Source organism: Oratosquilla oratoria, chromosome 30, assembly GCF_046742065.1.
Source record: "Oratosquilla oratoria isolate Oo_2021 chromosome 30, ASM4674206v1, whole genome shotgun sequence".
NCBI lineage: Eukaryota > Metazoa > Arthropoda > Malacostraca > Stomatopoda > Squillidae > Oratosquilla > Oratosquilla oratoria.
Genome location: NC_134806.1, coordinates 51,589,188 through 51,605,732, shown reverse-complemented (window position 1 = coordinate 51,605,732; position 16,545 = coordinate 51,589,188). Strand labels below are relative to the sequence as shown.

Genomic DNA, 16,545 nt, shown 5'->3' with positions numbered 1-16,545 from the left:
TTCAGTTACAATCTGTTGTTTTTCAAATATCAAACCATTCTTGCCTTGTATAGTGAGAAGCTGAATGACGATCTATGAAGTTAAATGTTGAGATGTTCGTAAGGAAGCCTAGAACATTGTAACCAAAGTTGTTTCTACTCCAATAAAGTTACAAAAGCAGGGAGCATGCTAGCCTAGTGTGCCACCATCTTTACATTCATCATACAGAACCACAATAAGCATGTGCCCAGTAATGGCCCCTAATCCAACACAAGCTGTTAATATTAATATCACAAAAACAGGTACAGTGAGACCTCTCATTAACGGACATTAATTAGCTGTGTTTGCGGTGTTTTGGAGTGGTTTTTGGGTGGCATAGTGATTGCACGCACTAAACAACAGCACCAAAAACACCGCGAAAACAGCTAAGTAACGTCCGTTAATGAGAAGTCTCACTGTATTACAAAATCTTGTATCAATACACTTTGTATGTAAACAAAGCTTACCTATCTGTTTCTAAACACAGCAGTTACCATAATAACATAACAAGTGAATTTTTCAGTACACACATCAATAAAATCACTATGATAAAATAGAGAAATCCATTAGGTCTGAAATTTTGCATTACTGTAATATAATAAGTTAAACATTAATAGCCCTCAATAGAGTATACAAGTCCCAGTCATTCGATCCATTGCTCCGGTTCGCTCCTGCAGAAGACACACATCTGCTAGGAAGTCAGCCAGGCCCACTGGATCAGCCAAGAACTAACTCGATAGAAATTTTGTGGAGCCATGGAATCAAAAATAACGAAACACTATGTTGATGTTTAATGACATTCTAAGTTCAATGCAGACTGCCAATCAGCAACCCTAATTAGAATCAAACACATGTATACTTACAGGAAGGAATGGCTAAAAATATATCACGTATTTCCATTTAGTCCACATGTATTGGAGTAACAACTAAACCAATTGCTTAACACAATGGTAAATTAATTACCAGTAAATTTGAAACTACAATGTAACAGAATGATTTATACAGTTATTTTTAGTATACAAATCATTCCACACATATTTGTAAGTTCTCAATATGTTATAAAAGCCATTAAGAAACTAAAACAGGAAGCCTGGATATATAGTAATAGTAAGTGCCGCCTCAGGTTTTACTGACTGGAGGAGGAGGAGGAGGAGGAGGGGGAGGAGGAGGAGGAGGGAGAGAAGGAGGAAAAGTTGCTGGCTGTCAGCTCTTATTTGATAAGAGCGGAGGATATATATATATATTTTTTCTTTAATCAAAGTCAAAAGATCCTGGGCCCACTCTCAAAAGCGGTTATGGATCACCAAGTGGCCCGAAGATCAGCGGAGTAAGAGTATCTAAAAACTTTAATAACATTCCTACACACCAGTCAGTAAGCATCATTTATGATCAGACTGATCTCCACTCAACAAGAAAAGACCAATTTAAATTCTATTGTACTTCCTCTCTGCTACCTTCTATAAAACTCTTTTATCACTACTGTGACTCAACGTCTTTGGTGTGATGTTGTTTCCAAGGATACAAACATTGGAATGATCAGCAACAAAACAAAAATCATCTTTATAAATATGCCTGCCACCAAGATATTTTAACGTTCACCATATCTCTTTAATAAAAAAAGGAATTAAACTCAGTTAACTCATTTGGTACGAGGCAGTATTTATTCTCAGATTATTGTTACCGGCAGGCAATTTTATTCATCTTTGCATCCATCTTTCAGTATCCCTCACCCTATTCTCAAATGTAAACAACATGTCTCCACCTCTTCATCAAAACGCCTCCTCACCACTTAATCATAAACACAACCCTTAAATTTTTTCTCAACTGTTCTTCTTTCAAACCAACTCATCCAAACCTACACACAACCCATTTCTGAAATCTGCCCTCGCAAGCATAAACATACCATACAATTTAGTCCCTGCAACACAAAATTGTCCCTATGGACTCAAATTCTGTCACATTGATCATCGGTGACTGCTATTTGCACCAGCTATCCAAACAAGTGCAAAGGTGATGACGATTGCCACAATTCCCTTCACTTCACGCTAGAACTCAGGGTATCATTCACCTGTCTGACCAGTACATGATCAACCCTTGGTGCAACCGGTGAATTTCAATTCAACGAGATAACAAATGGATTAAACCTATTTCAAGTAACCATGTTGGTTTATTTAGTAATCTTATTCTAGCTGTACTAAAGATTTGATGAATCCTTGAAGACACAATTTTGAAGATGTTTACAGTATTTGCCAGCATATAAGACCCTTTTTTTCACTTTTAAATGTATCAAAAACTTCTGTCACAAAAGCTCAAACAATACAGGAGTTCAAATCTAAATGTGATAACTAAAAATCAAGGATATAGATTAATTTGGAACTGTACATAACTTTGAGAACAGAAGGGACCCAACAAGCACTGCAGCCTTCGTGCATACTACAATTTGGTAAATATATGGGGAAGGAGATACACTCTTAAGCTCTTGTCTTTTATCAAACCTCGTTTGGAATTCAGTTTTGGTCTTAGGATGGGCTAACAACTTCTATGTTATTCTAGGAGTTGATGCCTCTACATAGAGTTTTTCCAACCATATTCATATGACCATGGGCCTTCTAGTGCAGACTGCACACCTGAATAATTATGCGAAGCTTCACAGGAACACATCAAACTCCTTGCATTCTGTCTTTGTTGTTCAGCAGTTCAAAGCCTCAACATTGCTTCCTTTGAACTCTGAATGCAAACACTGCATGTGATGATGCCTAACTATTTATAAATTCTTGCATGCGTTTCTTATTTTTATCCTCGTGCATTTTTTTCAAGACTTGCTTCCCACCATTATATATTCTGTTGAGGCATCATATCTTCTTTACCAGATGGTACTTCCCTTTTTTCTCCCAATGCCTGCCTCACCAGTCCATGTTCTTTATGAAACTAGGTTAGTACTCTGCATATCCCCAACATGTATGTGCTGTGCATACTAACACACCCTAAGTGACCCTGTGGAGCCAACTAATGAGGGTGATTTGACTACATTGTTGTCGAGTTTATTCTCTCACACTGAAGCTCATCTATACTGGCTATACCACCAGGTTATTTTATTTATCTTTGTGACACCTCAAGGTAGCACAGAAATTGCACCGTCAGGGGATGGGCACCATAAAAGTAGCTTCTTGAGCATGTGTGAAGGTCAGGCCCAACAAGCCAATGTTTAGAGATGAATGTTGGATTGTGTCTGGGTTGTGGAGTGATGCAATGTGCACATGGATAGTGATGGGGAAAATAAATAAATACATACATACATACATACACAAACAGCTTTTTCCCCCTTACAAGGGAGGTAGCCAAAGTCAAAAGCATAAATCCACTCCCACCCATTTCATCCTCACATACTCCACTCCCATTCACCACCCTCCCCTCTTTTCTTGGGTCCTCCTGGATGTCGGGTCATCCCTGCATCTCACCTTGAAATTTGTGGGAGGGGAAGGATATGAGAAGCAAAACAATGTTATTTTGCAAAGACACAGTTTGTGGCTGATCCTACAATCAAACTAAGACAATTGGAGACTAAGTTTAGCAAGATATGCCAGAACAAGTGAATGTGAGTACAAGTTACATGAAGTACATGAAATATCACTAGACATAGGTTACTAAAACATTCACATGAACACTAGCAAAAGAACATTACCCAGTAAATAGAATAAAAATACCTACAAGTAAAATGAACTGACATACCAGCTATATGTACTGCTCATTACAAAAATCTGTTCCAACTTTATATGCCAAATCCATCCACTTTACCTCCAGCTACTCCAGCCCTCGTTCACTTTCTCCGCACCCCACATCCACCACCCATAGATTACAGTACAACTACTGCTTTACAAGTTCCTCTCAGTGCCCCTCTTACCTATTTCAAGGGTGATGCAGACAAGGTCATTACATCATGACTACAAGGCAAGACTCAGTGATGAATTTAAATTGGACAAATTTTGGTTTCGGAAGCAAATCGACAAGAACAGGGTTACCAACAGACTGGTTTATGAATAGAATAAACTTAATAACCATAGCACGAGCACTGAAACAATTGGTTAAGGGAAGACCAGACAATTGGATGAATAGGAATGATTGGTGATATGGGACATGGAACTGTAGGCCTTATGGTCTCCAGCAGTTCCTCTCCATTCTCATGGTCTCTCAATTGATCTGTACCTAAACTCCTCCTTCAATCATCAACTGTCATGAAGACATGGTTCTGTATATACAGCAGTGTGCTTCCATTCGACAGTATTTCAGGTGATATGGAGCCTGTGACAGGAAGCACGTAAACGCATCCAAAGCAGCCACCTTTGCCCTGTGCACTTGGTCTGCCAAGGCAGGTAAGAGTCACTGCTGGAAATAAGAGAAGTGCAGGATTCAAACCCACAACTAAGCATAAGTGAGACCAGCATGCTTTCGATTATGCCACTAATGCGTATTTCAGATGCAACAGACAAAACTTGAATTCAGTGGTCATAGTCCCATAAGCAACTCTGGTACTGCCAAGCCAAAGAAACAAATGAAGAAAATCTGTTTAGAAAAGGCATATACACGAACAATTAAGTGGTGTCAGGGTGCATGGCACCGATATCATAGCAACTCATAGGTCTATTTACCTAGTTGTAACATAAAAACAATGCTTGTAAAGCTCAATCTCTGCATTCCCATTTAGTAAGTCCAACTTTAAATTCTCCCTTTTTATTTGACTAATATTCCTTCATCCAAACCATTCCTTGAATCAACAATTCTGCACAGAAAACTGTCGTCTCTAATGACATTCAAATCTATCTACATGACAAGAACTTTTCCCCCTTACAAAGGAGGTAGCCAAGTCAAAGTCACATACCTACTTCCAACTGTACCACTCCCCTCCCCCACCCTTTCCTGGATGACGGGTCATCCCTGGGTCAGAAGCAATACAGTAAGACAGTCATTCAAATATCTTTTCTAATTCAGATTCTAGCAACCTGAAACAGCCTATGTTCGTTATTCTTCTCATGATCTTTGCATCATCAAGTAAGATAACAACACTGTTCAAACTGTTTATCATGTCATTAACATATACTAAGAAAATTAGTGATGTGAAACTCTGACTTCATGTACATGTCCAATTTAATCTAAGTCCAAGTATCAATGCATCTAAATGGAAAACTATTTCTCAACATCCTTTGGGCAAGTGATCTTTCTTAATCTGCTCCCAGTACCTCTTAGCCTTCCCATCCAACAAGACACCTCATCTATCCCCTTTAGTGACCTGAATACTGCAATTATATCACCTCTTTCTCTCTGACCTTTCAAAGTTGGCAGACCTAGTGCTTTCAGTCTTTCTTATGTGTGTGTGTGTGTGTGTTTACCCAATTGTAGTATACAGGAAAGGGACAATACTCACTGGGTCTCGTCTCCTATGCCTAGTTTAATATAAATGCATGGTTCCAACTTTGACTATCTTCTTAATTTCCAATTATCATATGTATTTTTAAATTCATTTATTGTTCCAGCTTAGATTACATCACTGTCTAGGCTCATCCAAGAATTTATACTTGGAATCCATGGAAAACTGCATTTCATCATCCATTACACAAATAGCCTAAAGGAGTGAGTGTGCAAGTATGCGTTTACTCAATTGTTACATGCAGGAAAGGAGCGATGATGATGTACTATCTTTATTCTCCAATATATCATACCTTAATTCAAATTCATGTACGGTCCAACCTTGGGCTATATCCTTATTTACCAATTACCATACTTAGGCTATTCCAAGCATTTATGCATCTGCATTTCTTCATATCCTTTACATATGTAGTCTAAAAGATACGGATGGTGTGTGTGTGTGTGTGCGCATTTACCTAATTGTAGTACACAGGAAGGGAGCAACACTTATTGCCCCATCTCCTACACTCTATCTTATCACGCCTAGTCTCAGTCATGTACAGTTCCAACTTAATCTATCTGTATGTGTGTTTGTTAGATTCATGACTGTTATTCTTTCTCTTCCTAAAATTACATGCATTCCCACTAACTCAGCTGATATTATATACAATCTTTATTCAATGTATTAACCCCCCCCCATCCTTATGTATAATTATTCCTAGATATTTTACAGAGCCCAGCACTTGCAAAAATAACTAAAAAATGTCATTCAAAGGCACTGGACCTGAAGAACAACATTGTGTCCATTGTCAGAACCACCACAGTTGATGAGTTCTGCATTGAAAAAAAAAAAAAAAAAAATCTTTTGTGGCAGCCTATGTGTTCACATTTCCTCGTCAGCTCCATAAGTTCATCAAAGGCCACTCCCCATTTACAACCTCACCACTCTAAAAACATTACACAAGTTTCCTCCGAGTCCTTCAAGCCAAACATGAGGCTGCTGCCAACTACACTGGGCCCAAAGGTCTTCTACAGAAGAAAATAACTCAAGCAACACTCACTTCAAACCCGCAGTAACATCAATGATCCTTGAGAACTACCGCAGATCCCTTTTGGGAGGAGCTACTGGCTGTATTGTTTTATTCTGTGCTCGTTTCTACATCAGTGGGCGGGAGACAGGGATGACTCTACATCCATGGGGAGCTACAGAGGGATAAAAAGGCAATGATTCCATATACGTAACTAATTGAAGAGCCTCATTGACATGTATTGTAAGAACCTTGGAATATATGGAATACAGATAGATAGTTCCTATGTCACCAACTGATGGGAGGAGGAGAACAGACAACTGTCAGTTCCCTTTATGTGAAAAAGTATTACGCAGAAATAATCAAAAGTTGTCAGCAAGAGATTTCTGGTCAGACAGGGGATCGAGCGACAACCATGAACCTCAAAAAGGAGAAGATACAGAAAAGTTCGCCACTATCAGGTACTTCTACCTTGTTCCTGTGGGATGTGGACAGGACAATGCACATCTAGCAGCAAGAACATGCAAGCACTCTGTAGCTAGATACGTAGATAGTGTATTGGAAACCATATGTGGGCTTACACCTAAGACAGAGTGTAATGGACAATTACATCTTCCTGGACTTCCTACTTACCATATAAACGTAATCTATGAGCCCCAGTGATCTGTAATGCCACATACTATTCCCCCCATAGAACTAATTAAGGAGCCTTATTAATCTGCATTGCGAGAATCTCAATAATGAACTATTACGTGGGCCAGGATCCTTCTTGTTTGTAAGTAGGCCCAGCATTTCTACCACATGAGACAACTAGACTAAATCAACTGATCCACTGCCTCAGGGCTCTTGTGACAAGACCCACAGTTCACAGGTAGCACGTAGCACCCACTGTATTGGACCATAAGGCACCATGGGAAGATGCTGTGTTGTCTACGTAGGGTACGAGTAGGGAAGCGTTGGGTACGTAGCGAGTGCACGAGGCAATTTGAATCACGCCAAGCCTAGAGTCAAAGAATGGGTCACTATCTCCGTACTTTTGATTCTTCAGAAAAATTTACTACCCAACAATCTGGACAAGAAGTTTATTTTTCTATTTCAAAGTTTCCCCCAGCATAAATTTAACTTTCATAAAAACAACATTTACAATGAAGCAGCTTTGCTGTGGATATGCTGTGTCTTAATACATTGCTTCTGACCCAGGGCAGTGGGCAAGATGCAGGGAGGACCTGTCATCCAAGAGGAGCCAAGAAAAGAGGGAGTGAGGGATTTATGCCTTTGACCTTGGCTACCTCCCTCGTAAGGAGTAAAAAGCTGTTGGTACTTGTGTGTATGTACGTTTAATATTTACGTTTTCATGGTCCATCCTTCAATATTTTGACATTTTCACAGGTTTGTCAGTAGCCACTTAGTCTCATCTCTTCTGCATACATCACACCACTACCACACAAGCTAATATACAAACGAATGCCAAAAATTAGCAGTATCATTTTGTATTTTTTCTTGCTCAAACAATACAGTCACTTTTCATCTCCCCACTTCCTGCCACTTAGAAGCTCATTTTTATCACCTCTGTTCTCCACACTATCTATCCACACAGACCACAAACAAGCAACAGTCATAAAAATGTTGTAGCACCACTTACAAACAGAGAACAGTCAGCAGACATAGCAATCCCCTGCATTGTGTGTCCAAGCATAACTTTACAAACGAAACTAAATCTTTTTATATAGAGTATACACACACAAACACATATACATATATACACACACACATATATATATATACTGTATATACATACACCCACATTATATATATATATATATATACACACACACCCACACATTTTTCCAGCTGTTACCTACTAGGAACAATCACTTTTGACAAAACTCTTATGGATGACAAGCTGATTCTAGCAAACCTTAATTAGCTACAGTACCTAACTCTACCCCACACCCAACTTTTAGACACCCTAATCCACTTAGCCAATCCCCATTCTTTCAACCAATTGCACAATTAGCCCAAGTCTCTCAGTCAACATAAAACTAGCCTCGGCTACTAGGTAACCTCACATTTCACCGCATGAAAAGATTTTGCATTGTCTGGAGGGAATGAATAAAAGACACTACAGTATAAGGTGTTACGTGTCTTGCACGTTGTCATACCATCCTCGGCAACTTGTCTGTTGCCAGGCTGATTTCACGATAGTAAGATTTATTCTTCGACATAATCCCTCCCATACCCAAACCATTATTCATTAATACCTGACTTATGCATAATGAATATGATTTTTATTCTTCCCAAATAGATAAATTAACGACACGGGTAAAATGAAGCCCACTACACGTGTGTGTCTTTACCTCCATTTCCAAACGCCACGCGGCCTAATTAGTTCAAATATACGAGGGAGCTTGTCATTCATCTAAAACCCAACCCCGCATCTTCTGAACACTTGTAGTACGTGACGGTGTACACACATCCTTGCTGGTGTAGTAGTTAGCAACAATGGCTTACAATGACACTGATCCAGGACCAGTCCCCGTTTATTGATTTGATAGCTTCAGCAACACTGCAAAGCCATTACTGTCTCCTTAGAGCAAGAGAACAGAGTATTACACAAGAACACACCTCTGGCTGTTAGTTGTTATCCATACAAATTCCTAGCCATCACCCATGGAGGTAATAACTGCTGATCACAAGCCCAGCACATGATCCATAACCACTGTGAGCTCCAATGGGGTCTTGGTGGAATAAAGTACACAGGTATCTGTGTTGTTATACCTATTCATCCATAAATGCATGGGATGCATTCTGGAAAATTGTTGCATATTGTGCTTTTGCATAAAACAAATACTTAATTCAATGAAAAAAAGGACCACGCCACATGTTCCCCTCACAAAAATGCAAGCGGCATATCTAACTAATTGTGTTTACAATTAAGTAAATACACAACTTGCATAAATGGACATTTTTTACCCATACAATGAGAACTGTTGAAATAGGTTCAATGCATATGCGTGAACGCATATCGGGGAGGCTCTGGTAACAAGGAACTGATATATGTTTCGCTCTTTTTTTTGTCATCCTATCCATTTCTAAAACTCAATGCAGTTTGACTCTATATCAATGTCAGTGCATGTGCACATGCGTGTGTGTTTACATAATTACAATATGCAGAAAAGAAGCTACACCCATGGGACCAATCTTTCATTATTTTACAGGCTCAGTCTGAAGACAGTTTCAGCTCCCCAGGACTGCACTTCGTAAAAGGCAATGGGGCCGACTTGATAGACTTTGAAAATAGGTACCTGAAACTGGTCCCTGAACATAGGATATAGTCATAAACAAACATGGGAACAGTTTTAGGCCAAACAGAGTCAATACAATTGTTGACTCGAATTTCACTGACCCGCAGCTTAAAAAATAAAATAAAATGAAAAAGAGAGAGAGAGAAATCTTGTGCCCAGACCAAAACCAGTGTCAACAAACATTACAGCAAGTGGCCAACCCAACACCTCTCAAGGGCCAATACTGTACAATGACATCCTACACTGAACAATACTATCCACCAACACTGTTCAACACATTCACATTAAGCCTTCCTAGCCAATACCCACATCTCAACATCAAGATAGTTTTATAACTAAATGGTCTAATACTAAGAGTGCAACACTACAAAGAAAACGCACACCTCCATAGCACCTGGCAACAGTTCCAAACATATTTTCTGGATGAAATACTGGATGTCTGTCTGCAGTATACAGTATTTGTGTTGGACTGGTTGGTTAGTAGTAGAACTACTGTGGTGTGGATGAGATGGAGAATGTCATTCCCACTCTTAAGATTAGCTCATGTATGCTCGAGCAGACCGTAGTAGAAAGTAGGATTAACGAACTTCTGTATTAGGCTTCATTAAAGTGAAATAATACAAAATTTACAAGGGTAGTTTACCATAGTCATTGGCGAGAGAGGGGCCCAATGTATTGTGTCTGCATATACCTAATTGCAGTATACAGGAAAGGGGCAATGTTTTTTGGGACCTGTCTCCTATAATCCAATTTCCTATCAGACCTAGACTCATATTCATGTACAGTTCCAACCACTGTGGGTGACAGATCCTGACTGCTTTTACCACACAGTTTCAGGAGGTTGGAGAGAGAGATAGAGAGAATATATACACACACACATATATATATGTGTAATAGTAACACAAGCTAGCAGTCAGCACTTATGTGAAAAGGAGGAATAAGTGAAATTCTTAGAGATCACAAGGCTGATATAAAAACATACATACACACATATGTGCATACATATGTACATACTACATATACATACATATACACACACATCATACAGAGGTGAGGATATTTGACGGATTTTGAAGCTGGGGATAGGGAGATGATTATCTCTTGACAATCATTTCACAGGAGACATCCCATTTGCCGGTAATCTGTACAAGTCCCACTGATTTATGCAATCAATTCATAATCTTGGATCTATTTTGTAGAGACCCACAACCCTGAGGAACAGCCACAACCACTGGGTTACTAGCCACCCAGGGAAAGATTATCCAAGATGGTGAGTATAAGGTTGTGTAAGATAAGATAATTATCATACATCAGGCAGCTGACGCTTCCTGCGAGAATTTGACTTACATTGAAGAGGTTAAGACAGTATCAAACTGCCCTGGAAGCAACCACCACACACGAGACAATGAAAACCTCATTCCACAAAGCTCTACAGAAACAATGCCCAGATGACAACATGGCATTTCTTCCCTGAGCGACCTATGGGGTCATCTGGTGGACACAGGCACTTACTGGGGAGCTGTGGGTCTCCTGAAAAATATCTGGGGACAAGGAACTGATTTATCTCAAAGATTATTAGTCTTAACCCCTTCCATACGGTGCCGCACACGTAGGCGTCATGGACTTAGATCTCGGTGGCAGCAGCCGATGCCAGCCGTACGACGTGTCGTAATAATACTCGCATCATAAAATAGTCACCGCTTATATCGATCGTTCTCTCTTCACCCGTGAATTTTGATAACCATAGAAAATGCGATTACAAAAGAATTAGAAAGAATGTCATTATGGAGGGGCGACTACAATAAATATAATCAAGACGCCGATATGGCAGCCTCGCGAATACACTTGCTCCCCATGACGCCTACGTGTGCGGCACCGTATGGAAGGGGTTAAGCTAAGTATGTGTTTTGTATCCAGTATTTACCTAATTGCAGTATAAAGGCATTAAGTAGTGGAGATTTTATGTGATGTGACATAATGTGTATGAGGTCCAGGAATTTTGTGAGTGTCAAGAATTATCATGTACTGTTCAGAGTGAAGGAATTTTTTAACAGAATGCAGACAGTATCTTGTGGTTGTTTTGGTATAACATGTGATTATTTCTAAGACTTTATTTTGTGTGGAAGGGTGGAGAGCTAAACACAGAGATCAGTTGGAGTTTTATTCACTGACATTTCATCCTTACCAGGACATTCTCAAAATACTTTGAGAGTGTCCTGGTAAGGACAAAACATCAGTGAATAAAACTCCACCTGTTCTCTGTTTAGCTCACTGCCCTTCCACTCATTTGTCTTCCATACTTCAACTTTATTTCGTATTTGAAGGATCTCTTCACATTCCGTATCATAGAGAACATGGCTGTAGATTAGTTGTTTGCATATGATTTGTTCATTGTCCAAATCCTGTGTACATGGATTGAAGGTCATTTGTATGTCAAATGTGAAGCTCAGTATTTTTGGGGTTGCACCTATTTATATTTTCACAAGCTCTTCTGCCATCATTCTATCAGTGTGTGACACTGCAAAGCCTCCAATACTGTATCCATTACATTCTATTATTTGGACGACCCATCATCCACAGGGAGCTAAAACCAGGGAGAGGAAAGGGCAGTGGACAGGAGTGGAATGGGTACGTGTTTTTTGAATCAGCTACCCTCCTTATAAGGGGGGAAAAGTCTTTGGTACATATAAATACTCCTGTCTTGCAACACTGCTTCTGACCCAGGGCAGTGGACAAGATGCAGGGATGACCCATCATCCAGGAGGTGCCAAGATAAGAGGGAGGGAGGAGGGTGGAGGGGAGTGGAGTATGTAGGGGATGGAATGGGTGGGAGTGGTTTCTATGCCTTTGTTTTTTGGCTACATCTCATGTAAGGGGGAAAAAGTCTTTGGTACATGTATGTATGTATTATTAAGTCATATGCGTATGTGAGTGGTCTGACATACTGCAGACCTGGAAAAAGGGAAGATGTGTGTACAAACAATGAAAAGCTTTAGATATGGTACTTTTTCTGCATGAGGAGACAGAAAGGGGGGTTGCCGATGAAATGAAACAGCCTTGCTGTGTCTTGCTGCATTGCTTCTGACCCAAGAAAAGAGGGAGGGAGGGGTGGTGAATGGGAGTGGAGTATGTGGGAGAGGATTATACCTTTGACCCTCCCTTGTAAGGGGGGGGGGAGAGCCGTTGGTATATGTACGTATGTATGTATTGGAGTCCCTGAGGAACTCCAATTGCGGTCCTATGATCTTAAAAGATTTTTATTCTCAAGCACTCACTGTCCATTACTTTATGTTTATTGTTCTAGTTGTTTATCTAGTCCCATTACTCCGTCTCTACGATCTTTCTTGGTAGGGTAGTATGTGTTTGGGGAGATTGTCAAAGACCTTGTGTAAGTCAACTGACACTATCAGCTCTGTCTAGTAGTTCTTATATTCAAACAAAATAACATAATTTGTGATAATGACGTGTGCTCTCATTAAAATCAAGTTTGTGAGGAGGGCTATGCTACATTCAGTTTGCTCGCTGGCTGAGCACGTAATCCCACCACTACTTGTGATGAAGCTTGAGGTGACAGCAGTTCAAACCCTGTCATGAATGAGTTGGACCACAGGGATTGTACGTTCAATTCCTCGCTACAAAATCCTTCATAAGGGGCACTGTCCTCGCCTCCTGATCGGACGGGGAGTCTGTATCATTAAACCGAATCATATTCAGTTATCTGCTCCCAAAACCACCCGTCAGGAAACACCGCCCCAGTCCTCTCCAAGAGGGGGTTCGTAATCTTAAACCAAATCACACAGGTGAGTGTAAGATACCATTACTTTAGCAGTTTAAAACAGGAATTATCTGTGCCCTTTTCTCCAAGATTGTTGTTATTCTACTGCGAATACAATACTAACATTACGAGTGTTAGTATTGGCACTGGTCCTACGTATCTGAGGCGATGGTCTGATAGCTTATCCAGACCCGTCCGCACAAGAGACCTCAAGTTTCTAGACGATTTCATCCGTGTCACGGCCAGTGAAGGACGTGGATGGTCGTATACCTAGTTTATTCTGTACACGTTCTTTGTGATCTAGCTTTCCTTTCTCTGTTTTTGAGATTTGTAATAATATTAGAAGAGAATCATCACTTTAAATGTCACATTGATGTTTTGGTGATGACATTTAGTTGTTTTTATTGTTGGTAGATGTGTGTTTTATCTTTTTTGGATCTTTAATGTGCTCCACGTCCTTCCATTTTTTTCATTCATGGTACCAAGGTGTCTATTTTCTTTTCTATTTCGTTGTTGAAAAGTTGTAGTTTCCCCTTTCCTTGATATGCTCAATTCCTCAAATTTTTGTTCGTCTTTGCTTTATTACAGTTGCGGTCTTCGATTTCTGTACCGAATTTGTGACTTACTGTATTCTGTAATTCCGTCTGCAGACAGGCATGGTAATGTCAAAGTACACGTAAAAAAACAGAAAAAAAAATATTTGACTTTAGGGACTGAACCACCATCTAAAATGCAAATTTATGGTTGACAAAGAAAATCAATGGCTAGAGGCCTTGTCTTTGGCACCAGACTATCTTTGGAAATACAAAACGAAAGTCCACTCCAAATTTGTTGTAGGAGTATGAGGGGGAGGAGAAGGGAAAAGGGAAGAAGGAGAAGATGAAAAAGGAGAGGAGGAGGAGGAGGAGGAGGAGGAGGAGGAGGAGAATGGGAAGGGAAGGGAAAAGGGAAGGAGGAGATGAAATATGAGAGGAGGAGGAGGAGAATGGGAAGGGAAGTGAAGGGAAAGGAAAAGGGAAGGAGGAGATGAAAGAGGAGAGGAGGAGGTCAAGGAGAAGAGGTGATGGAAGAGGAAAGGAGGAGGAGGAGGAGGAGGAGGAGGGGAAAGAGTAAGGGAAAGGTTGATGGAGATGAGAAGGGAAGGAGAGAGGAGGAGGAGTAGGAGGAGGAGAGGAAACAGGGAAAGGTAAATGGAGATGAGAAGGGGAGGAAGAGGAGGGAGGAGAAGAAAGAGGAGAGGAGAGCAGAAGGCATATGTGCAATTGCAGGTACAGATGACCTGCAGGGATCTGATCTAAGGTCATTTGTATGTCAAACAAGGTCACTCTCCTACGCCACCTGGGGCTCTAGTACAGGTATATATATATTGCAACAACTAACAAGACTGTTCTAATTAAGTATAAAAAAAAAAAAGTGATGAAATAGTAATATTAATATAAATCAATTGAAAAAATTAAATTCTCACTAAAAAATTGATGGGAAGAAATATAAACAATAATAATATCCTTTCATTCAAGAATTGAATGCTCTATACAAACATGAAAAGATAAATGTTGATAATTATCACAATTCACTCTATACTTGAATGCTCATTAAGAATTGATCAAATATGGGGAAGAAATAATATTTATTTTTAATTCAAGAAATGAATACTACCTAAAAAATATTAAAAAATGAAGGGGAGAAGCTTTAATAATAATAATATTTTTCATTCAAGAATTGAATGCCCATCACAATTTATGGTCAAGGTACTTGCTCAACTGACCCTGACTAGCTTTCTTCTTACTCAATCAAGATTTCCCCAAATGTGACCATGAAATTGGACAAGAGAGCAAGAAATAATAATCAGAATAAAATGAAATAAAAAAAAAACATCTCTTACAATTGCAAAACCAGTGACATGAAAATACAGCCTGTGGTAATTATTTTCATTTTTTGTGTGCGATCTCGCTGCTCACGAATATTCTCTTCCATGTCGGATGCCATTGCATGACTTAAATATTGCATGACGGTCCATCGCCGCATGCCACAGGTAGTTCAAACAGTCGTCCTCATTCACAGATGCTCTAGCCTCTACCTCTCCAACTATCACTGCAGTTACTCCGAGTTCTAACCCCGCTACAGTGACCCGCTACACTGACCTGATAAGGTTGAAGGTTGACCTTCATATTCCCGGTCTTCCTCGAGTTAATTAATCTCGCTCTCACCTGTGGGTTAAGATAAAGGATCGAGACAACTGACCCTGGAGGGAGATGAGACTGCCCCGTGCCATAACCCAAACACACGGGAATTTTCGACTAGGATTCTCCACCTCCCATACAACGCAGTCCTACTAAACCTCTTATTTGGCGCATCTTAATTACCTTTTACAACGAAATACACATTTCTATTACCTACCTTGGATCAGGCAATACGATCTTCTTGCTAGCTCGGGCCGCTGGAGTCGATTTGCTCTTCTCCATAGCCATAAGATAGCTCACATCAGCTAGTACCGCTTCTAAGTCAGCCATCTTGTACCGGAATAGCCAAGTAGTAATATCCTAAAGCAGGTTTTCTTTGAGACAGCTGAAGAATACACCACAATAGATACAAACACACACACAACCGAATTACTATCGATTCACATTTTCGACAAAGATGATGCACTAACTACTAACACCATCCTACCAAGAAGGACGACCATACAGTACTACACCCTTCAGCTCTTGTATGCACACTAGTGGGATTGTAAACACAGGACAAGCTCACCGGTGTCTGCCTGAAGTACGATAATTCTTACTTTCTTGTATCAAGGTGTACTATTGCCGCTCTTTGCCATATTCTTTAGTGTTTCCTAGTCTATAAAATAGCTTAATCCAAAAATAAATATACATTATAAACTATAATATACACGTTTATGTAATGATACACGGGAAAAGAACGTGAAAAAACGGATTTGATAAATTATTATACTTTCTCCCAACGCTCATTGGCGCAGACTCAGAGGTTACGCCCACTGAAATGTGTAAATGTAAATAAA

General features: G+C 39.9%; 1 protein-coding gene across 3 annotated transcripts in view; it reads right to left on the bottom strand.

The window, feature by feature from the left end:
- Nucleotides 1-16,251, bottom strand: part of Gprk1 (G protein-coupled receptor kinase 1) — a 154,075-nt gene extending 137,824 nt beyond the window's left edge. Inside the window, exons 1-2 of one of the 3 annotated variants that reach the window (XM_076213053.1) lie at nucleotides 15,924-16,251; nucleotides 6,480-6,621 (exon numbers count right to left, since the gene is read on the bottom strand). Coding sequence is in view for 1 of the 3 variants with exons in the window: in XM_076213052.1 (XP_076069167.1) it covers nucleotides 15,924-16,036 (113 nt within the window). In the remaining 2 variants the exon portion in view is untranslated. The remainder of the gene's footprint in view (nucleotides 1-6,479; nucleotides 6,622-15,923) is intronic. The other 2 variants (XM_076213052.1, XM_076213054.1) reach the window with 2 other exon arrangements.
- Between the last annotated feature and the right edge of the window lie 294 nt (nucleotides 16,252-16,545).